The sequence below is a fragment of the Onychomys torridus genome, chromosome 16, assembly GCF_903995425.1.
Source record: "Onychomys torridus chromosome 16, mOncTor1.1, whole genome shotgun sequence".
NCBI lineage: Eukaryota > Metazoa > Chordata > Mammalia > Rodentia > Cricetidae > Onychomys > Onychomys torridus.
This window is the reverse complement of record NC_050458.1, coordinates 59,055,056-59,078,507: the sequence shown is the minus strand read 5'-3', so window position 1 is coordinate 59,078,507 and position 23,452 is coordinate 59,055,056. Positions and strand designations below refer to the sequence as shown.

Below are 23,452 nucleotides of genomic sequence, written 5' to 3'. Positions count from 1 at the left end.
TCTGGGGTTGAGAACAGCACAATGGGAGGAGAGGAATGCCCTTCCTTAAAGACAGACCCTTGCTCTTAGAAAACTTTAGAAAGTTCTGAAGTTGAAAGTTTGCTCTTTGAAACCTGCTCACTATGTTGCCTTCCTTCAAAGTGTTTCTGGGGGGAAAAATCATATAAGAATATAGAGAAAAAACTAAACCTCTAAGTAGGAGCATTTTACACAAACCCTTCCAGAAATGAGCCAGTGGTCTGAGCACACACACCTCACTGCAGTTTGTCCGAGCACACACACCTCACTGCAGAGTTTGTCCGAGCACACACACCTCACTGCACGTTTGTCCGAGCACACACACCTCACTGCAGTTTGTCCGAGCACACACACCTCACTGCACGGTTTGTCCGAGCACACACACCTCACTGCACAGTTTGTCCTAGGGCACACACCTCACTGCACGGTTTGTCCGAGCACACACACCTCACTGCACGTTTGTCCTAGGGCACACACCTCACTGCACGTTTGTCCTAGGGCACACACCTCACTGCACGGTTTGTCCGAGCACACACACTACCTGCACTGCACGTTGTTAGGCAACACCTCACTGTACGGTTTGTCGACCACAACCTCACGCACGTCGAGCACACTCATGCACGTTTGTCCACAACACACCTCACTGCCAGTTTGTTGCACACTCCTACTGACGGTTGTCTGAGCACACACACTCACTGCACGTTTGTCCTAGGGCACACACCTCACTGCCGTTTTCTAGGCACACCAGCAGGTTTGTCGAGCCACACCTCTGACGTTTTCTAGGGCACACACCACTGCACGTTGTCCGAGCACACACTGCACGTTTGTCCTAGGCACACACTCACTTAGGTTGTCACACACCCCTCACTGACTTTGTCCTAGGGCACACACCTCACTGCACAGTTTGTCCAAGCACACACACCTCACTGCAGTTTGTCCGAGCTCACACACCTCACTGCATGGTTTGTCTGAGGGCACATACCTCACTGCATGGTTTGTCTGAGCACACACACCTCACTGCATGGTTTGTCTGAGGGCACACACCTCACTGCATGGTTTGTCCAAGCACACACACCTCACTGCAGTTTGTCCGAGCACACACACCTCACTGCAGTTTGTCCTAGGGCACACACCTCACTGCATGGTTTGTCCAAGCACACACCTCACTGCAAGCTTTGTCCGAGCTCACACACCTCACTGCCTGTTTTGTCCCAGCACACACACCTCACTGTATGGTTTGTCTGAGTGCACACACCTCACTCCACAGTTTGATGTGTTAATGGTTTGTGTAACAAGGCTCGTGAAAGCTGAGGAGTGGCTGCCACCTCTGCAGCTCTGACTCTGGGTGAGGCTAGGAGCAGCTCAGGGTGGCCTGGCCTCTCTGAAGCCAGCATCTACACAGAAGCAAGGTAATGTGTGGGGAAACATTTCAGAAAACCGCCATGTATTTCAACTTTTTAAAGACCAGTAGAGGTACCTTCAGTAATTATTTTCTTAAATTTGGAAAAAGAACTTACAGACATAATAAGGAGCTTAGAAATGAAATTTTTAAAATTTTGTTATTTGTTTATTGTGTGCGTTTATGTTTTTGTGAGCACATGGGACATTGTGTACTTGTGAATGACAGAGGACAACTTGCTGGAATCAGTTCTCATTTATACCGTGTGGATGCCAGGGATTAAATTCAGGTCATCGGGTTTGGAGGGAAGTACTTTTACCTACTGAGCCATCTTACGCCCCCTGGAGAGCGGTTTTCAAAATAAAGTTTAAAATGTATTAAATTGTATTTAACTAGTTATACATGTAAAATGTATTCCAAGGTTGCTTGTCATATTTATTACCTCATCTTTCTATAATACATTTATTTGTTCTCAAAAGTAATATATGTACTGTACTACATAGCAGGCACTCTGGTGGTCTCTGTAACTCAACCAGATGCAGTTCTATGTGCAAAGAGTTGGCAATTTAATAGTATGAGAAGTGCAAAGTAAGTGCATTCGCATGCATGGGGTACTATAGCTGCAGTAACAACCAAATGATCTATAATATCGAAGACTCATAAATATTTGGAGCTTGATATGTTAGAATAAACCAAGGATTACTGGTGAGGATTACACTTGGAAGCAGAGGAATTCTAGTAAATCCTTCTAGAAAACTTAAACCAATAAGATGTATTTCTTCATAACTTGGGTTATGTCGAGGAGGGTCTTGTTCCACTGTCAAACAGTGGGTGTTTCTGTTCAATGCCATGGCCGCCTCCTCTGTACATGTGGATTTCATTACACACACACACACACACACACACACACAGAATGTAGGTGGGCTTGCAGACTGCCTTACGTATGATATGATGCTCTGAAAATAATAAAAGAAAAGAAACTGGATCCTGGACATGTAGGACAAATGACCTAGGAAAAACCCAAGGAAAGAGACTAAAGGAAAAGTGTTTGCAGGTTTTGATGTCACTGAAGTTATATTTTGAACACACAGCAACTAAGCCGTGTCTCTGCAGAAATGGGATATGCCATTTTTTTATATTTACATGTTGAAGAATAATGAAAATGCCCACATGTCTGTGGCATTTCTATTGCTTTCCCCAGTGAATGCTTTAGATGTGTAAGCTACTCTGGAAATGGCTAGATTTTTTTTCAGAAGAAATTGCTCTGTGTTCTATAATGCCTCAGCTGAGTGTGCCTGTGGAAGCTACGGGATTGTTCTCGGTGTCACAGAGAACATATATATCAGTTTTGGGTAGTTTGAGAAAACCATATTCTAGCTTCTATATAATCATAAGAGTCAGACAATATTTTTTACACATATTGCTTGAAAGTTTCTAAGCAATTGATTAATAATAGTTGATCATATATATTTCTCTTAACATATTTTCATTGTGTGTTCTCATTTTTGTACATTGTCTCTAGAAATTAAAATTTGATTATTTGATTTGGAAAAGAAACACAAACATGAATTTTAAAGGATCATGTGAATAATACTAAATATAACTTATTTTATGAAGTTAAGAAAATTTTCTATCATTGAATTCTTTGTTAACCATTTAATCGTTAAGAAGTGTTAGAATATTTTGAAGAGTTTTGAAAATGTAGGTCAGAGCATGTGATGTATCTACAATGTGTTTTTAATCATTTCTAATGTTGAAAGATTTACTTGCCGAAATCCTTTAAAGGAGCAAAGCTCGTCTGTGGGTGTTCTTATAATATACTAGAAATTGGTTTAAAATCAAGGATAGCAATCATTTTACAAATTTGTTTTAAATGACACCATTAAGTTCTTTAAAGTTTTAGGAGTTAAATCTTGGAACTCCAACAAATTCTTACCTTTGAAACTGCAAGGTCTTTAACTTTGAAAGATATGGAAACCATCTGAACAGATTATAAAATTTGACTTCAAAGTTTTAAGGACATATGCTTGGCAAAAATAACAAATATTTTCAAAATGTTTGGGGGAGGTTTCCAAGGCAACTGCTTCCTGCCAACCCCTGCTCAGTCTCTTCCTTATCTCAAATGACAGATATGAGGTAGCTCATTGGCATTCTTTAAAACATTAGCGAATGTAGAACAAGCTTGCTTCTGTAAAGAAACTTAGTAGTTCATCTTTGTAAGCCCATGTCTTTCCATGAATGTGGACACAACCACCCAAACCCTCCTTGAGCTAAAAACTAAAGCAAAACCAAGGGCTCAGGGAGGACTTCAGGGCATCTTCTCAACACAAAGAACCATGAGTTTACATGTGTGTTAACCCAGAGGTCATCGGTGAACAGATATGAGCCTGAGAGCCTCAGTGGACACACTGGGCATGGGGAACAGAGATGGCCTCTTCCACTGGAAGGCAAGCATATCATAGGTGCGGTGTGTCAGACATGTATATGGCCCCAGACTTAATGGTTTTCTTGTGGGGGAGGATTTAAAAAAATGAATAGAACTTCTTAATATAGTATTTTGTACTGGGAGAACTGGGAAAATGGTTTAGTGAGTAGAATATGGGACGTGAGTTTGGTTCCTCACAACCCCTGTAAATAAAGCTAGACCCAGTAGTGAGTGTCTACAATCCCAGCTCTCTGATGAGATGGGTGGAAGAGACAGAAAAATCCCTGGAAACCTGCAAGCCACCTAGCCAGACATACCCTGTGAACAAAAGACACATGGTGGGAGAGGAGGACATCCATCAGAGGCTGTCTTCCGTCCTCTACCCATGAACCATGACGTGTGGGCCCACAGTCACATAAAGACACATACACATTATGTATACAAAAAGATAGTATTTAGTATTCATAAAGGCTTTGAATTTCTGAGTTATGCTTTTCAAAGGCTGTGACTTAGACATTCAAATACTTTGTGTGAACAAAAATGCTTAGTAACATCTCTAAATCCTCATGAGCTAGAGTCAAGATAGAAACTATTATTATCATTATTATTTTAGGTGTTTTTGAGACAGGCTGGCTCCAAACTCTGAGTAGCCAAGGGTAGTCTCAATGTCTTGAGAATTCTGCCTCTACTTCTCAAGTTATGGGCTTATGGACATTTTTGCCTCCATGGCTGCTCAAAACAACAAGTGGTATGGCAGGAAGATGCCTGTAGATCCCAGGTCTCAGGAGGCTGACAAGGGAGTTGAAGGCCTATATATAGCAAGATACCATCTCCACAAAGCAGCCACAAACATTTGAGGGGCAAGAGAAGATGACTCAGCACTGGGTCGCACTGGTTGCTCTTTCAGAGGACCCCTGTTCTATTCCAACCACCCACAGGGTGGCTCATCACCATCTGTAAATCCAGTTCCAGAGGATCCAGTGCCCTCTTCTGGCCTCCACAGGAACTGCATGCATGGGGTGCACACACGTAAATGCAGGCAAACACGCATAAACACAAACTAATAACAAATAAAATCTCCAATGTAAACAGTGGAAATGTAGCATTTGTTTGTCAGGGCTCTGCAGGTACAAGGGGTCCTGTTTCTCGCTGGTGCCCACTCTGTTTATACTCCTTGCACCTCTCTGTATGATTCACTTGGACTCCAGGGATTGCAAAAGATTAAAAGGAATGAGGAAATGAGCATATATAGTGAGGCTGGTTGTGACTCACACCTGTAACGCTAGCACAGGAGAGGCTAAACAGGGACCACCATGAGTTCAATGCCAGTCTGGGCTACCTAGCGAGACCCTGAATACAAAAATCAACACTATCAGAAGTCATACATTTTTAACTAATCTTTTTTTGTTTAAAGCAGGCTTTTACTTACTAAAATATCTTTTGCAAAAATCGATTCCTCTTTAGCTACCTCATGGTACTTTGAAAATAATTCAGTGTGGAGCTGATGTACTTTGTCCGGTGTTTGGCTAAATGGTTTTCCTCAGGAGAACAAAGACAGGTGTTTTGAATCCCCTGGGGTTCTTGTCTCCTATTCTGACTATTGAGCTCTGCTCTGCGAACACAGAAATGCTGTGTTCCAATCATGTGGGCTCATAAATCAAAGGGAGAGTCTTCATTGGATTTGGAAAAGAAAGGATTGAAAAAAGATGGGAGCTGTTGGTTTGATGTACATTTACACTAGTGTGCCGAGCACTGTAAAAGATTCCTTTGGATGTAATGTTACTACAGCAAACATTCTCTATTATTGTCATCATTTTATTACAAGAAAATAGAGAAACTGTAACGATGAAGCACTGTTAGTTACTTCACACGTTGTTGGACCGAGACACCTGACCGAACTGCTTAGGAAAGGGTCTGGCTTGGCTCCTACTTCGGGGAGGGTGTGATCCATTGTGGCAGAAAGGCAGAGTGGTAGAGCAGGTTGGTCACTTGCATTGGTGACCAGGGAGCATAGTATGGACAGGAAGTGAGGCTGGGCTACAAAACCTCCACACCCACCCCAGTTACCTTCTCTATCCAGAAAGCCTCTGCCTCCCAAAGTTTCCATGACTTCCCCAAACAGTGCCACCAGTGGGGGACCAACTATTCAGACATATGAGTTTCTAGGGAAACCTTGCACAGTCAGGCCACAATGAGCATCTAGTCCTGGGTTGCTGAGTTACTGACAGCTATTTCAAAATGTGTCTTTTTCCCCCGACCCCACACATTTTTATTATCCAACCCATCATTCCCTGCTATTAAAACCCGTAAAAACCCGTCTTACATTTTAACAAAGATAACCCATTTTATGTGCCTGAGGTAATCATTTATAATGGACTTAAATTCACCGACTTATAAACTTATTTCCAGAAAGCTCATCCACTGCCACGTCTGGTGCACGTGATAAGCAGACATTAAATTGTGCACTGTGTGGCTTTCCTTTAACTCCACCTCTGCCTTGCCCCTGCCCAGGACACTTAGACAGCTCATTTATGTCTCATCTGTAAGCTCTCGATGCATGTTCCTTTTGGGACCTTTAGAACCCTGTTTAAAAGCAAACTTCCTGGTCTTTTTCTGGGGAAGGTCCATCCTGCTATTTTACTGGTCCTTGGGTTTAAGAATGTTGTCAGTGCTATCATAGTAATGCCTTAAAAGCTGGTATTTAAACATAAAAGTACACTGTGGAGTTTTATGGTCTGCTCACACTGGATAATTTCAGCTTTTCCACACAGGAATGCAGGTGAGGTGCTCCTGGTTCTTTCCACACAGGAAGGTGGGCTCCCAGGTAGGGTACATGTGGGACATTTATGATAGAGAGCATCATACATTCTTGCAAAAGCAATGTCCTAGCTTGCTGTGGTTTGCAAAAGCATCAGGAAAAAAAATTAGGTTCACAATAACACCAATAAAACAGTTATTAAAATTTGGGGGCAAGGGAGCTGGAGAGATGGCTCAGTGGTTATGAGCAATGATGGCTCTTCCAGAGGACCCAGGTTCAATTCCCAGCACCCACATGGCAGCTCACAACTGTGCCAGGCTTTTTCTTTTAGGCCACCAACCAGCTCCCAAATCATGACACAGAGATTTGTTAGTTTTGAATGCTTGGCCTAGCTTAGGCACGTTTCTAGCTAGCTCGTTTAACTTTAATTAACCGGTTTCTCTTTACCTTTTGCCTCAGGGCTTATTACCCTTCTTATTTCTGTATATCTCATTCATTGTTTCTTGTGTCTGTTTTGCTGGCAACTCCTGGATTCTGGCTCTGGGAATCTCCCTCATTCTCTCCTCTCTTCTCCTCTCATTCTTCCTTCTCTCTCTTCTCCTATTTACTCTCTCTGCCCAGCAGCCCCGCCTAGCCTTTCTCCTGCCTAGCTATTGGCCAGTCAGCCCTTTATTAGACCAATCAGGTACCCTGCCTTAGGCAGGCCAGGTGAAACAAATGCGACACATCTTTACATAATTCAACACACATCCTACATCGTTAAACAAATGTAACACACCTTTACACAGTTAAAGTAATATCTGCAGCATATGTAAATGCAACACATCTTTGCTTAGTTAAAACAATATTCGACAACACACAACTGTCTGTAATTCCAGTTCCAGGGGACCTGACACCCATGGTAAAACCAATAAGATAAAAATACATAAATTTTAAAAATTGAGCAGTATTTTTCCTATTCTCATGTTAACCACAGTTTTTGTTGTCTCAAAATAAGTAAAGATTTCTGTCCCTGGATGAGTGTAAACTCCAGACAGAAACTCTAGACTAGTCTCTCTTGCAAACAGACAGTATGGAAAAGTCTGAAATGCTCCTTATCCCTTGAGTTAAAAATAAATTACAAGCTTTAGAGTAATGGAAGGTTTCCCTGAGTACTTCTTGCTGCAAATAATGCTTTCAGCCAAGTGAGATGGCTGAACCTTTAATCCCAGCAGCACTCGGGAGGCAGAAGCAGGTAGACTCTGTGAGTCTGAGACCATCCTGATCTGCATAGCAAGTTCCTCACCAGCCAGGGCTACATAGTAAGACTCTGTCTTAAATAATGATAATGATGCTGCTGATGCTTGAATTTTGAATTGGAATTAAATGTAGTACTGCTTCTAGCAAAACAAACTTAAGTTTAATAGGATCTTTACTGGTGGACTTGAAAACACAACAACTTGACACAGACTAGAGTCAGCGGGGAGAAGGAAAACTTAGCTGGAGATTGATTGGTCTGTGAGGGCGTCTTCTCCACTGACTGAGCCCAGGGGGGGCGGTGCCTGCCCCTGCAGGTGACCCTTATATAAGAAGGCAAGCCGAGCAGCCATCCCCCATGCTCTCTGCTTCAGTTCCTTCCTCCATTCCTGCTTCGACTTCTCTCAGAGACGGTTGGATTTCCTCCTCCGGGGTTTGGATCTGTGTTCATCACAGCAATGGAGAAGTGAACCAGGACAGCATCTTTGCAAGTCTGAAATCACTTCCTCAGCTCCTGCTGACGAGACCAAATTCAGTCCCTGAGACCTTTAGTTATCAGTCACGAGAGATTTTTTTACTCTGATTTTCTGATACGTATGTGCATGCAGTGAGTGTTCCTACATAAGATACTTGTATGAATTAACGTGACTTGGCTTCAAGTTTGGTGTTTGAACCTGACTAGGGTAGCAACAACCTTTGCTGTTACTTAGACACTACCACCAAGTAGATGTCAGTAAGTTCTCATTTAGCATTCCAAGGGAGTCAGATGTCTGAATTCTGTATGCGATCACTCCTATTGCATTGCCCAAATTAGAACTGTAAGTATATTATGTGTATGTGAAGACGTATGTTCATACAGTCAAAAATAAAATCTAGAGCATGAAATAGAAATTTAAAAGTTATGATTGGTACAGAGATCTCAACTGAAGGGAATGTGCTGAGTGTATTTGCTAGATGGGGTTTATTTTTTTGTTCTTCAGTTTGGGAGCCAAACGTTTTGCAAATTTATCTGACTTTAAAAATCTCAGCTGTCGAAAGCTGTGAGATAGAAGTCTGATTAGGTACCAGGCAAGAGAATGATATATTTCAGCAGTAAATAATTTTCAAAACCAAATGCTATCTCGTTCAAGCTGCATCATTGAAAGATATCTGCCACAGATTAAAACAGGAACATCTCCAACTCCATTAAACTTTCAAACTGTTGGTCTCTCCTTGCAGGAAATGCTGTGTGCGCGGTGTCGCTGTGAATTAGGGGACAGTCCAGTAGCAGGCATGCTTCCCAAAAGATGTTCTTCGTGTGTCTATTGCATTGGTTTTCTTGTTGTAAACAGCTGCATTCCTGTCTTGATCATTTTATTCTTTGATTTAAAACACGGAAATTCAACCACAGAAGTTCTCATCCATTGTAGTGGATGCTCTTCAGGGTAAAAGCAGCTGCAGGGGGTTCATAGCTGAGACAAGCTGTGGCAGACTTTCTCTGAGATATATAGTTATCTCTGGATTCAGTGTCTCCGGATTCCTGGAGACTTCAAAAACTGTACTGCTCCTGGGACTTGGGTACAGTGTTTATTTATTTTATTTAAAGACTATTATATTAGGATTCTTGAGAGAGAGAGAGAGAGAGAGAGAGAGAGAGAGAGAGAGAGAGAGAGAGAGGAGAAAGGCTTCCTGTTGTACTCTTTGGGATATTCTGCTCCCAGGGTGTTCTGACCTGACACTCTGTCATTCCTCTGCTGAGATCTTACTTCATGTTTTGGTTTTTCATTTCATAACAGTATTCTGAAAGGAGTAAACACAACCACTAAAATGCTATCTTAAAAGTCTCCAGCAAAACAGCTCTGGCTAAGATTTTCCAGTTATCAAAATTTAGATCTACATCCCCATCGACACATACCAAGCTTTGGTTTTGAATGATGATTCAAACAAGGCTGATACGTGTGTGAAATAACAATCTCATAAATATTGAAAACTTAATAGACAATTTGCAATTGTCACTTAACAGTCTGGTCCAACCAAGTGTCTGGAATTTAATCCAAGCCACTCTGCGCGTTGCACTTTGGTGTGTTGTGTGCAGTCCTGCTTCTCTTAGTGAAAATTATCTCTAGTTTGTGGTAAGGGGGGATTCCAAGACTTAAGGGTAAGACACACTTTCTATGGCCTTAGCTCTGCTGAAATAGAATGGCTGTGTGAATCCTCCTACCCCTGGATGAGCAGCTCTTCATTAGCATTATGGACAATTTAGCTAATACCTTATATAGAGTAAGCGATGGGAGCGTCATGTGAGCCAGGTGTCCTTAAGCGTTTACATCTTCAACAGATGGACCTTTCCCTTATAAAATCAACGGGAGTTGATGTGGTCTTGAGATGTGAAATGATCATTTCATCTTATCATTTGATACCTCTAAAATTTGTCTTCAAAGGAAAGGACCAGGGATGGAGCTCAGTTGGTAGAGTGCTTGCCTGGCACACACAAAGCCCTGGGATCCATTCTCAGTACTACAAAAGCCAGGAGTGGTGGCACACACCTGTAACCCTAGCACTTGGGGTGTGTATGGGGGGGGCAGAAGTTAAAGGTCACCCTCTGCTACACAGAAAGTTCAAGGCCAGCCTGACTGGATATAGGAGATTTTCTTAAGAATTAGGAAATAAGTAAATTGTAAAGTTGCAGGCCAAGCTAAACTGAACAGTAGTATGTTGCTTAGTTTTGTTCAAGGTTGTTTGGAGACAGGAGCCTGGGGTCCGTACCTGTAAAGCAAGCACTCTTCCAACTGCTATCTCCCTAGTGCCTAATAGTGTATTTTCTTATTGTGACTGCTGTGTTTTTATGTAGTTATCAATATACTCAATGTTATTTGATATATTAGGAAACTAAAATAGCCAAATGTCTGAGAAACTATTCAGGTTATGCCAATTTGGGTTTCTAGTAGCTAAAAAAAACTAAATGACCCATTTTTTAGCCATTTACAAAGTGGTTTTGAAAAAGCATCTTTTTACATAAAAGTTTTGCAATTAAATTGCAAAATCATGAGGTCATCTTCTTGGCATGTTTTTCCTTATCTTTCAGTGAGGAGGATTGTAGAAGAAGCAACGGTCCAGTTGCTAAAAGGTAGTTCTCATTCTTATTGACAGACCTGGAATAAGTAAATGGCCTTATTGGAAGCTAATTTTTAGGATGGGTGATTGTCAAATTACTTACCAAAAGTCACTTATGAGAACTGGTGATGATATAGTATATATGTAGAATTCATCCAGGAAGTTTTTAATTAAGAAAAAGAGTTTACATGAAGGATTTTTTTTTAAATTTAAAATCCTTAATCGTGTATGTCAATATCTACTAAAAAAGATTTACTGTTGATGTCCGAGCCCGTCTCTCATGTTGCTTTTAATATCATGTGTTGACTATTCATTTCAGTTTTCATTTCTTTTTATTTTTTAGTAGTAAATATTTAATTATTTCAGTTCTTGTACATACTGATAGGCTTTACTGTGATGTATTCTTAATGCCTATCCCTTGCTCTGACCTTTTGCCTTCCCCACCAACCTCACCTACCCCCTTTCTTCAGATCCCCTTTTTCTTCTCTATCAGTCCATCTTGTATTTTCAGGTAACCTTATCAGAGTTTTGTGGTTGTTTCCAGAGGGAGGGAGTGTGGGATACTTGTCTTTCTGTGTCTGTCTAATTTCACCCACGAGATCAGCTCCAGTTCCATCCATATTTCTGAAAACAACAGGTCTTGTTCCTCTTAACGGTTGAATACAAAGACACTCTGTATGGTAGTAGGTTTGCTTTGTCCACTCACTGGCTAATGGCCACCTAGCTTATTCTAGGACTTGGCTATGCAGGTCTCTCTTTTGTGTGTTGATGTTATTTCCTTCAGGTGTACAGCCAGGGGTAATGGAACAGCTGAACTCTAAAGCAGACGTGGTTTTAGTTTTCTGAGGGACTTTATACTGTTTTTCATAATGATTATATTAACTTACATTCCAATGTTGACTATTACCTTTGAAATCTATTCTTAGAGAAGTGTAAATACAATTTTCATGACAAACATAGAAAAATACCCCAATTGAAGAATAAAATACATATACATTTGCATGGGAATATATGTATAGTCATAGAGAATATTATACTAAAGCAAATGAAATACACATTTGCAATTTTTATGGTTTTAATTTTGATTTCTACAGACCAGACTTCAGATTTTTTTCTAGGTAACTAGTTACAGGATCTTCAAGGATTAAAATGAAAATGGTGATTAGTATATTGTTGCCTGTTTTTTCCTGGGGAGTCATGAATAATTGTCCCATCACCCCAGATACAGCAGTAGCTGCAGATCAAAGAAGATTCTCCACAACCCTAGCTTGATCAGGCAATGAGGAGTTTCAGTTCAGAGGAACTAACACACAGCATATGTTAAACAAACAAACAAAACCCCACAAATTAGTGAATTTGGAATGTTCCATCTCAAACCAGTTAGGTGTCCCCAGTGGGCTTCGTGTCATGTTGGAGAAGAACCTGGGGGTGAAGGAACACACCCTCCTCTGGTCTATGGTGTACTGCAATTATCTCTTCCTCATAAAATGGAAAACTGACAATTTGTGACACATGAAATTGGGAACAAGTGGTTCTGAAGTCTTCCTGTTTTCCATGCTTCTCTTTAGTGTGTCTGTTCTTGGTTTGTTTATTATCCATAAGAGAAAAAGATGCAGCGGACAGACAATTGCAGGCATACTGAGTGTAGCAAATGAGAAGCAGGATTTGAAGATGGGATCTGTAAGAGCCAAGCCAAGTATTCGGAATCAAAGTCTCTTACAGGGTAAGGGAAGGCAAACCTCTATTATTATAAAACAAGACACTTGAAAGGAAGAAAAGCAGTTATTCGAAAGGAATGTAGCTGTAGCTCAGTATTGAACAGGAATGACAGTGCCCTGGCATTGGTGAGAAAGGAAATGGCCTGTGTGGGCATCCTGAGCGGGGGAGGACAGAGTACTTTCCAGGGAATGACATTACACACTGCCTCATTCACTGACCCCCATCTTTGCCATTTACTCCACTCCATTTGCAGCATGGGAAACATCTTTAAGCCTGCCCCACAGGAAAATCTGTGTGCTGTTCTGTAGTAATCTTCTGGTTCTTTATCGATTCATATGGTTTTACAGTTTTCACAGTGTTATAAATGTTCCCAGATGTTTTTGTTTAATCATTTCTTCACATAAAGCGAAAAACCTTCCCTTTTGCCTTCATAGATGTTATTTTACTAATGTCACATAAAAATAGAGGTCTGTACAGGGCAGGATATGCATCCCTGAGGTGGAAAGCACTAGACGTGTTTCAGGCCTGTTATGTTAGTACTAGCCAGCATGCATACTAATTCTTCCAGTGCCAGTATGCTTCCCACAACTGTCAGAAAGGACCAAGTTCTGGATTAAACAAGTTTTCAAACATCTGGAGAAGCAAAGGCTCCCATGTGTTAGATGAAGCCAACCTCCACCTCCTCATTTGATTTTGTTTATGTTGTTAGAACTAGTCAAAAAGTCTCCACAGTTAAGTCATTGATTTTTCTATCCTCTATACTGAAACAACAAATAATTTTGTTCTATAATTCCATGCAACATTTCCATAAAAGGAAGAACATTCCTTTCCTGGAGTCAATTCTTATCAGTGTAGACTGAATTTTCTTGGAATATGAAGTTTCAGGTCACTTGAAAGAGCCTTCTGCAGAGCCTTCAATTTATCACTTGCAAAGCTGTACATTTCCTTCCAATGCCCTGTTTTGGTTTTAGCAGAAATTTTCATTCATTTCTTTTGTAAACAGCATTGGTGGAGAATACCTGAAAGCTTATTCTCTATCGCTGCTTAGGAAGCAGCTTGTGCTCTTGTGGCTATGAACCATCTTCAGCCATGAGAGAAGAGGAAGGGGACAGAGATGGGAAAGGAGACGGCAGTCGAGGCGGGTGGGAGTGTGATCAAAGTATGTTGTAGACATGGATGAGACATTACCATGGGAACCATTGTCCTGAATGAGTAGTATGCAAACTTTGGGAGAGTGTAGGAGATACAGGTGACTTTTAAGAAAATGTCTTTCACAAGAATGCAAGAAAGGAGCTGTATGGCATGAATAAAATTCCAAGAGAATATTGATATCAATGGATTAAAAATTGAGAGAAAAGAACAGATATTTCTGAGGCACCGGGGGAAACAATCGCTGTTTTGTAGGTTCCTATGGGCAGACTACTTTGTGCGGTTTTCATAGTTCAGAGCGCAGTGTGCTTTGGGTGAAGAAGGGGGAATAACGGTTCACTGCTCTTTATAGTGTCGCTGCCTCTTTCCAAGGAAAACGCATTTTTTTTTTTTTTTTGCATAGCATCTTCTCTTTTACTTTAGAAAAATTCCCACATGGCATTCATCAGATGTGATAAAATACTGCAGTTACTCTTTCTTAGAACTTGGGGGAAACAGATCTATACTTGTTCAGAACTCAAGAGAAAGGGTTTTATTTCAAGTCCATCCAAAGCATAAATTACTTTCAAATCTTTGGTTTTGTAGTTTTTGTAGTTTAGGGCTATCTTTCTCTCTCTCTCTCCCCTCCCCACCCCCCTGTGTATGTGTATATGTGTGTGCATGTGTGTGTTATATGTGTGTGTATGTGTATGTGTGTGTATATGTGTGTATGTGTGTGTATGTGTATATATATGTGTGTGTATGTGTGTGTGTAAATATATGTGTGTGTATATGTGTGTGTATGCGTGTGTATATGTGTGTGTATGTATGTGTGTGTGTGTATATATATGTGTGTGTGTGTGTGTGTGTGTGTGTGTGTATATGTGTGTGTGTATATGTGTGTGTGTGTGTGTGTGTGTGTGTGTGTGTGTGTATAGACAAATTTAGGGCCTTAAAAGAACTGAAAGAACTTAGGATGGTTAGCCTAAGGAAGAAAACAATGAGCATTGTTGACATTAAAGGGTGAGAAATATTACCGCGCCTCCAAATTTTCACGAGAATGAAGATGGAGAGATGGCTCAGCAGTTAAGCGCAGACTGCTCTTTCAGCTCCTGTGGCAGCTCACAAGCATCTGTAACTCTAGTCTCAGTGTCCATTTCTGGCCTCTGCAGGCACTGCACACATGTGGTGTACAGACATATATGGAGGCAAAACACCCTTACACATGAAATGAAATGAAAAAAGTATGATGACAAGTTGTGTAATACAAGGTTTGAAAAGAATCTTAATTAAAACTAGGTGCAACATAAAGTAAGAAGATAGTGAATTAAAGACGAAAGAGTGGCATTGTCATTTCTCGAGCAGATAAGAAATACACTTGAAATTATGTTTAGTAATTTTACCTTTATAAAAACAAAAAATTCTTATGAAATGTGTTCATATAACTGGTTTACATTTAGAATGCGTTTAGTAATGGTTTGGATTAAACTAATCATAGTCCAGATAACTCCAGCAAATTAAAATAAGGTAGAAGACAAAGTGTTGAAAATGAGTAGAAGACTGTTCTGATTGCTGAAGGGTGACTTCCTGGTTCGTGCCGTGTGAGTCTGCATTCCATGCAGGGATACTGCTGAAGTCTCAAGTCTCAAGTCTCAAGTTCAGTCTCCTTCCCCCTGTTGCCACTGTTTTGTAAACGAGTCGGTCATTCTCAGAAACACCTGTAATATTCTGCAAGCTTACTTGTCAGTTCTTGGAGTCTTGTCAAAAGAACTTTAGGAATTTCCAATAGTAGCCATGCCTGGACAACGTCTGGTTGAGGCATAACAAACAAATATGTAAGACCTTCCATGTTGTCTGTGAACAAACATGACTCTCTTAAGGACTTAAGAGATGGTTTCCTTTCACCAACTACTTAGTTCTGTAATATTTTTACTGTATCATTTTAGTGATGTTTACTATCTTGTAGTGTTTTGTTTTTATGACTTTTATCGTGTATAATATTACTGAGGGCCAAACATGAATAGCTCATTTCATGCAGAGTAAGCATCATTAGTTTATAACTATTTTGGCAAAGAAAGAGATAATATATAACGAACCTGCATGTGAATATTCACAATAAATGTTACATTTGAAAAGGAACTAATAGAGAATCATGAAGGTTGTCTTTCAAATATCACAGTTAAAAATTATAAAAATAGTACAAGTCTAAGAAGGACATCCTGTATGTGAGTTCATATTATGTGAGATAATTTTCATGCTTCCCAATAATATGTGCCTGACAGCACATAGTAATTGGTGTTTATTAATGTACAATGTTAATATTTAGAAAAATAAATAGTGAAGGAGAGAAAAGGTAAGGTCATGTGCATATCAGTGGCCAAGATGAGTTTAATATAGAGGGAGGTCTAATTCAGAAGTGCTTTGGGACAATGTGTGGAATTCCCAAGAGACTTTCACAGAGCTAAGTTGGTACTCAAGATGGTGGAAGGAGAAGAGACCACCCAGGGCATGATAACAGTTATCAAGGCACTGAGCTAATTGCCTGTACAATGGAATGTGGTATTTCAAAACCATAAAGGCTAAATGATTCCCAAATTATATTGATATATAGTTTAAGAATTATTTTTAATTTTAATTATGAATACATCTATGGGTTATATATGTGTATGTGTATAAGTGTGCCCACAGAGGCAATACGGGGGCATTGTGTCCACAAGAGCTGGAGTTACAGGTGATTGTGAGCCACTGGATATATGTGCTGGGAACCAAACTTGAGTCTTCTACAAAAGCAGTATGAAGTTTAAGACTTATTTTGGCTGAGTGTGGTGGTGCACATCTTTAATCCCATCATTCAGGAGGCAGAAGCACACAGATTTCTACACATTCAAGGCTATCATGGTCTACATAGTGAGCACCGTGTCATCCAGAGCTACACAGTGATATGCTATCTCAAAAACAAAAAAAAATGACTTTAATTTATAAATGTGTGTGCATGAGTCTTCATGAGTGTAGGTGCACATATGTTAATGTGCATGCATATACACAAACATACACACAGAAGCATGTATTACACATGCACACACATACACACACAGAGGCATACACACATCAGCAGAGGCTAAAAAGGATGCTGTATCCTGGAAGCTGGAGTTGCAGGCTTTTGAGATACACTCAGCTTTGTTTTGTGGATGCTAGTATCTAAGTTTTGGTTCTCATGATTGAACAGCAAGCACTTTTAATGGCTGAGCCATCCCGCCAGCCTCTCTAATTTTAAATATGTGTGTGTGTATGTGCGTTGTATGTTTATATGTATATATGTATACATGCTATAAATATATACAGAATAAAATATCTAATATTCCCACAAATGATTACGAATTACTAAATGAATCAAATGTCCACTTCTATTTTAAAAAAAAAATTAAACTGTATAAATTGGAGAGCCGATGATAGACACTCCTTCCATATGGATGCAAATAAGAGTTGTCTGGGGTCCATGTCTCCCTTGCTCGACCTTTCCTTGGTCCATCTATTATGCTGAAGTTATCAGTGTTCTCTCTGAGAAGTCAGGAAGAATGGCAGAAGAGGAATCTAATATTTTGTGGACTACAATGGACAGTTCATACTCTTCCTCTTATGTTGATCTTTATGAGGAGTTTGTAGGATTGGTGTTTTAACCTCTCTATCCCAGCGGAAGAAACTGGTATGAATGCAGTGTTCCATGACAAAGCCCAAGCTGTTTACCATACTGCACTAGCCTCATGCATGGAATTACATTTTCAAAGCTTTTGCTGTCTATATTGGATGGCTGCTAGTATAGAGATGTGCCAAATATAGACATAATGTATTAAAAAAAAAACCCAAACTGCTTCCTTAGTTGGCTCCCTATACTGAGTGATTATGAGGACTTTGTTTTTATGGAGAAAGGCCAGATTGTAGTATAAAAATATGATAATGCATATATCAAGATGGTGACTCTATGTACACACCAGATCCCAGGTTTGGGCATGACATACAGTTAGTTAAAGACAGTCTTTAACTTTAGGAAATCTATCTTCATGTGCCAGAGTCTATTATGCCTTGCACATTTAGAGAGTCAGTACTTCTATGGAAGGAATGGCTGGTTTAAAATGTTAGTATCAATTAGTAGTTCAGAGCAGATTGGTAAGTTTCAAATTCTCACTGACGGGAAATGCCAGACCATGTGTAACAAGAAGGTCGAAGCAATGGTGCTTTGCTTACTTTGTTTTATATTTCTTGAAGATAAGTTAATAAAAATACATTAAGTCTATTTATATATCTTCTGTAGTGCTCAGCTTCTTGTGGTAAAGGTATAAAGTACCGGGAGGTTTTTTGCATTGGTCAATTCAGAAGAAAATTAGAAGAAAAATATTGCAGTCATCTGCAGAAGCCTCGAACTCACAAAGCTTGTAGATCGGGACGATGCCCTTCATGGAAAGCCAACAGATGGAAGGAGGTATGTGGCATTTTACAACTACCACATGTTGTTTCTATCATATCTATCTATCTATCTATCTATCATCTATCTATTCATCTATCTACCTATTATCTATCTATCTATCTATCTATCTATCATCTATCTATTTATCCATCTATCTATCTATCCATCTATCTATCCATCCATCTATCTATCTATCTATCTATCTATCTATATCAACCTATCAGCTATCTATCTATCATCTATCTACCTATTATCTATCTATCTATCTATCTATCTATCTATCTATATCTACCTATCTATCTATCTATCTATCTATCTTTCTATTTATCTATCTATCTATCTATTTATCTATCTATTTATCTATATCTACGTATCTATCTACCTATTATCTATCTATCATCTATCTATCTATCTATCTATCTATTTATCTATCTATCTATCTATATCTACGTATCTATCTACCTATTATCTATCTATCATCTATCTATCTATCTATCTATCTATCTATCTATTTATCTATCTATCTATTTATCTATCTATCTATCTATCTATCTATATCTACGTATCTATCTACCTATTATCTATCTATCATCTATCATCTATCTATCTATCATCTATCTATCTATCTATCTCTACTTATCTATCTATCATCTATCTATCTATCTATCTATCTATCTATCTATCTATCATCTATCTATCTATCTATCATCTATCTATCTATCTATCTATCTATCTATCTATCATCTATCTATCTATCTATCTATCATCTATCTATCTATCTATCATCTATCTATCTATCATCTATCTACCTATTATCTATCTATCATCTATCTATCATCTATCTATCTATCATCTATCTCCATTCCTTTTCCCCTTCCTTGCCATCTGTACATCATCTCTAGATATCTATTTCTACATTTGAAAATCTAAATTCAGTATTTGTAATAAACTTGAGACTTTTACTTCTTTATAGTGTCTTTTATTATAGAATTTTCTGCACTGTGCTCAATACTATATAGTGCTGTTGCATTTGCTTAAGTCTATTGGTAAAATAATTTTGTTACTTGAGTTTATTTTGAGGTTATATATTTACAGGAAATTCTGCTAGTGAACATGGGGCTCATGGACACTGATATCATCTTGGTTATCTAACAACAAAATATATCCAGCCAGGTGGTGGTGGTGGCGGTGGTGCACGCCTTTAATCCCAGCACTCAGGAGGCAGAGCCAGGTGGATCTCTGTGAGTTTGAGGCCAGCGTGGTCTACAGAGTGAGATTCAGGACAGGAATCAAAACTACACAGAGAAACCCTGTCTCAAAAAACCAAAAAAAAAGTGTGTGTGTGTGTGTGTGTGTAGTGTGTATACATATACATATATATATATATACATACACACACATATACATACATATATATATATATATATATATATATATATATATATATATATACATACATACATACACACACACATACACACACACACACATATACAGTGATGTATTAAAATAATGGCCTGTTTGCATCTCAGAATCTTGGATTTGAGTTAAGATAGCATCCTGGAGAGACAGACAGTAAACTGCATGAAGAGTTGCAACTAGAGGAGGAACAAGTGAGGTGTGAGATCTAGGTAACTTTGGATGGGCTAAGAAAGCTCAAAGAAATGGATAAACAAATGAGGTCCAGTGTAAGATGAATTGCTAAATGTTCTTATTAATAAAAAACCTGGAGCCAGATATTGAGGTTAAAACTGAGAGATCAGAGGAATAGGACAAGCTACAGCCAACCTCACCTCACCAACTCCTCAGCTTCCAAAGAGACCTACTTCCTGTCTACCCACGCCTATATGCCTTTCTGTCCCTGCCATCTCACTTCCTCTCTCCACCCAGCTATATCACTTCCTCTTTCTGCCCAGCTCTGTCACTTCCTGTCTGTCTGTACAGACCTCTAGACCTTTATGGTTAACTGGTGTTGGAATTTAAGGCATGTGCCACATCTCTTGTCCTCTTTTCCTTCCTTCTCTCAGTGTGTTGGTCACTCAGGAGGTTCTCTCAATTCTTCTACTTATCAATTAGCTGCTCAATCTTTCTCACAACCGCCTTGTTTGGGTAATTGAATAGAATAGAATGAAATCCTTTTAACAGCTATCTGAATTGCCCAGCATGTTGTATGTGATCAAGAGGAGATGAATGAGTGAGTTCAGGGTTACATCTCCATCTGTTCTCAGAGCTACAACATCTTCCCTGGGCATGTGGTGACCATTACCTACATTCTTATAGTGTGAGCTAAAATATGATAGTGTCACTTAATATCTTGTGTGAGTTACCATTGTCATTAACATGTAAGTCTGAAACCTACCCCATGTTTAGTTCTACAGCACTGTCTCAGGTTACTATCTCAGCTGCCTCAAAGACAATGGCTATCCTGTTTGCCAAGTACCTTACTTCACACATGGCCAAATTCCTTTTATTTTGAACATGGTGCCTTAGTTACAAAAGGACTTGCCATCTTTTCATTGATTATACTTGTCACAGTGTGGTTTTGTTAAACATGGAGGACTATTGTACACCTCTGGTCCCAAATGTGCAAAACAACAGCAGATTAGCTCTCCCAAAGAGGGCAAAACACTGAAAAGGCACTGGACAACAAAATCCACAGATATTTCCAACACACAGTGGGCAACTCTTGAGTTGAGCTCAGGTAGGACCAAGGGGACATGGCTACGAAGTAGGAGAATGATTTGTTCTTCCTGGTCACCAACATTTCTGTGGGTCCCAGACATCTTTCTCTGCTACATCTGTTCATGATTGTGTCGCTTGGGATTTTTTTCTGTCCTTTGACCATCTGTCCCACAAAAGCAAGCACAGCATCCTTTCCCACAAGTTGGCTTGGCTTACTGCTAAACATGAAATGATTCAAGCTCTGCTAAAGGAATGAGTTTCAGGCGCTTCGGAAGCAGGGATGAATGTTCAGAGTAAGAAAGACATGGGTGCTCTGTACAGAGTCTGCCTTCTTTTGAAATTGTTTTTCCTAGTCATAGATGTTAACTCCATTCACCCACACAGTCCCCAAGTCTCTAACAGCAGCAAATGGCCACTTGTGTGGCTCTTGCCGTTTGATTTATTCTACAAAAAGTACTCTCATGAAGCCAACAGTTTCAGGCTGTCCTTGCACTACAACTGGTAATGTGGTCTGCACATGTATAATTTCAGAGGGACTCACAAGATAATCATTGGTGGCTTCTCTGTTCCAACTGCATAAATTGTAGCACTATTTTGACATAATTACTATGAAATAAGTTCATTTTTATTGCCACCTTGCCTCTGCTACAAAGACTCATTTGGAAAACTGCTGGCCAGAATGTTCAAATGACTTTTAAAGGCATGCATTTCATTTGGTGTCTGGTAATGTTCCCAATGTAAGTATTTAGTGAAGCATGTTAATTACTGCTGCTAAACAATGATAAACATTGAAATATAAGACTATTGGTGTCTTCTTTCCAGATGTGTGGCTTTAGAGGCAAATTAAATACTTGAATCATTAAAACGAACAAATGAACTCACCACCCTTGCACACACACACAACATCCTAGAAGCAAGAGGACCTTTTTCCATTTGTGTTTATGTGTGAGTCCCTGCTTGTTAACTACATATTGAGCAGAGTTCTCAATGTGCCAAGTCCCCACTATGATAAGGAGTGTCATCCACATGGACAGTGTCTGTGCCTAGGGGAAAATTTTCCTGAATTCTTATCTCCCTTGATCAGGGCCAGCCTCTAGACAATTTAGAAAGACAATAGAAGAATCAAATTTTATTCTTTTCATTTCAGAGATCAGATATCACCAAGGTCTCAACATGATAACCCTCTGTTGAGGCTGCCTGTTCTATGGTGAAGCAAGAGGGTTTTGACTCAGTATCAGTGAGATGACATGGTACCACTCAAAAGCAAACTGTCCAAAATTATGTAGGTTTGGGGTTCTTGTCCCTGAATATGCAGAGGCATACATCTACTTTTCTTTCAAAATTGAGTTGTCAGTCTGGACTGTGGTGATACTTTATCTGTGTACCCCAATAAAGCCCTATCTGAGGACCAGAGGAAAAAGCCAGCCACTATAGTAAACATAGAAGAAAGGAAATGGTAGGTAGCACATGCCTTTAATCCTAGCATTCAGGAGGCAGAGATCCATTCAGAACTCTGTGAGTTCAAAGCCACACTGAGAACAGAGCCAGATAGATAGATAGATGATAGATAGATAATAGGTAGATAGATGATAGATAGATAGATGATAGATAGATAGATAGATGATAGATAGATAGATAGATAGATGATAGATAGATAGATAGATGATAGATAGATAGATAGATGATAGATAGATAGATAGATAGATAGATGATAGATAAGTAGAGATAGATAGATAGATGATAGATAGATAGATAGATGATAGATGATAGATAGATAATAGGTAGATAGATACGTAGATATAGATAGATAGATAGATAGATAAATAGATAGATAAATAGATAGATAGATAAATAGATAGATAGATAGATAGATGATAGATAGATAGATAATAGGTAGATAGATACGTAGATATAGATAGATAGATAGATAAATAGATAGATAGATAGATGATAGATAGATAATAGGTAGATAGATACGTAGATATAGATAAATAGATAGATAAATAGATAGATAGATAAATAGAAAGATAGATAGATAGGTAGATATAGATAGATAGATAGATAGATAGATAGATAGGTAGATATAGATAGATAGATAGATAGATAGATAGATAATAGGTAGATAGATGATAGATAGATAGCTGATAGGTTGATATAGATAGATAGATAGATAGATAGATAGATAGATGGATGGATAGATAGATGGATAGATAGATGGATAAATAGATAGATGATAGATAGATAGATAGATAGATAGATAAATAGGTAGATAGATGAATATATAGATGATAGATAGATAGATAGATAGATATGATAGAAACAACATGTGGTAGTTGTAAAATGCCACATACCTCCTTCCATCTGTTGGCTTTCCATGAAGGGCATCGTCCCGATCTACAAGCTTTGTGAGTTTGAGGTTGTCTTGCAGATGACTGCAATATTTTCTTCTAATTTTCTTCTGAATTGACCAATGCAAAAAACCTCCCGGTACTTATACCTTTACACAAGAAGCTGAGCACTACAGAAGATATA

General features: G+C 39.2%; 1 protein-coding gene across 1 annotated transcript in view; it reads left to right on the top strand.

Moving 5' to 3' along the window:
• Positions 1-23,452, top strand: part of Adamts20 (ADAM metallopeptidase with thrombospondin type 1 motif 20) — a 139,414-nt gene that overhangs the window by 88,075 nt on the left and 27,887 nt on the right. The window contains exon 29 of the mRNA XM_036208198.1: positions 18,086-18,253. Within this exon, the coding sequence (XP_036064091.1) occupies positions 18,086-18,253 (168 nt within the window). The remainder of the gene's footprint in view (positions 1-18,085; positions 18,254-23,452) is intronic.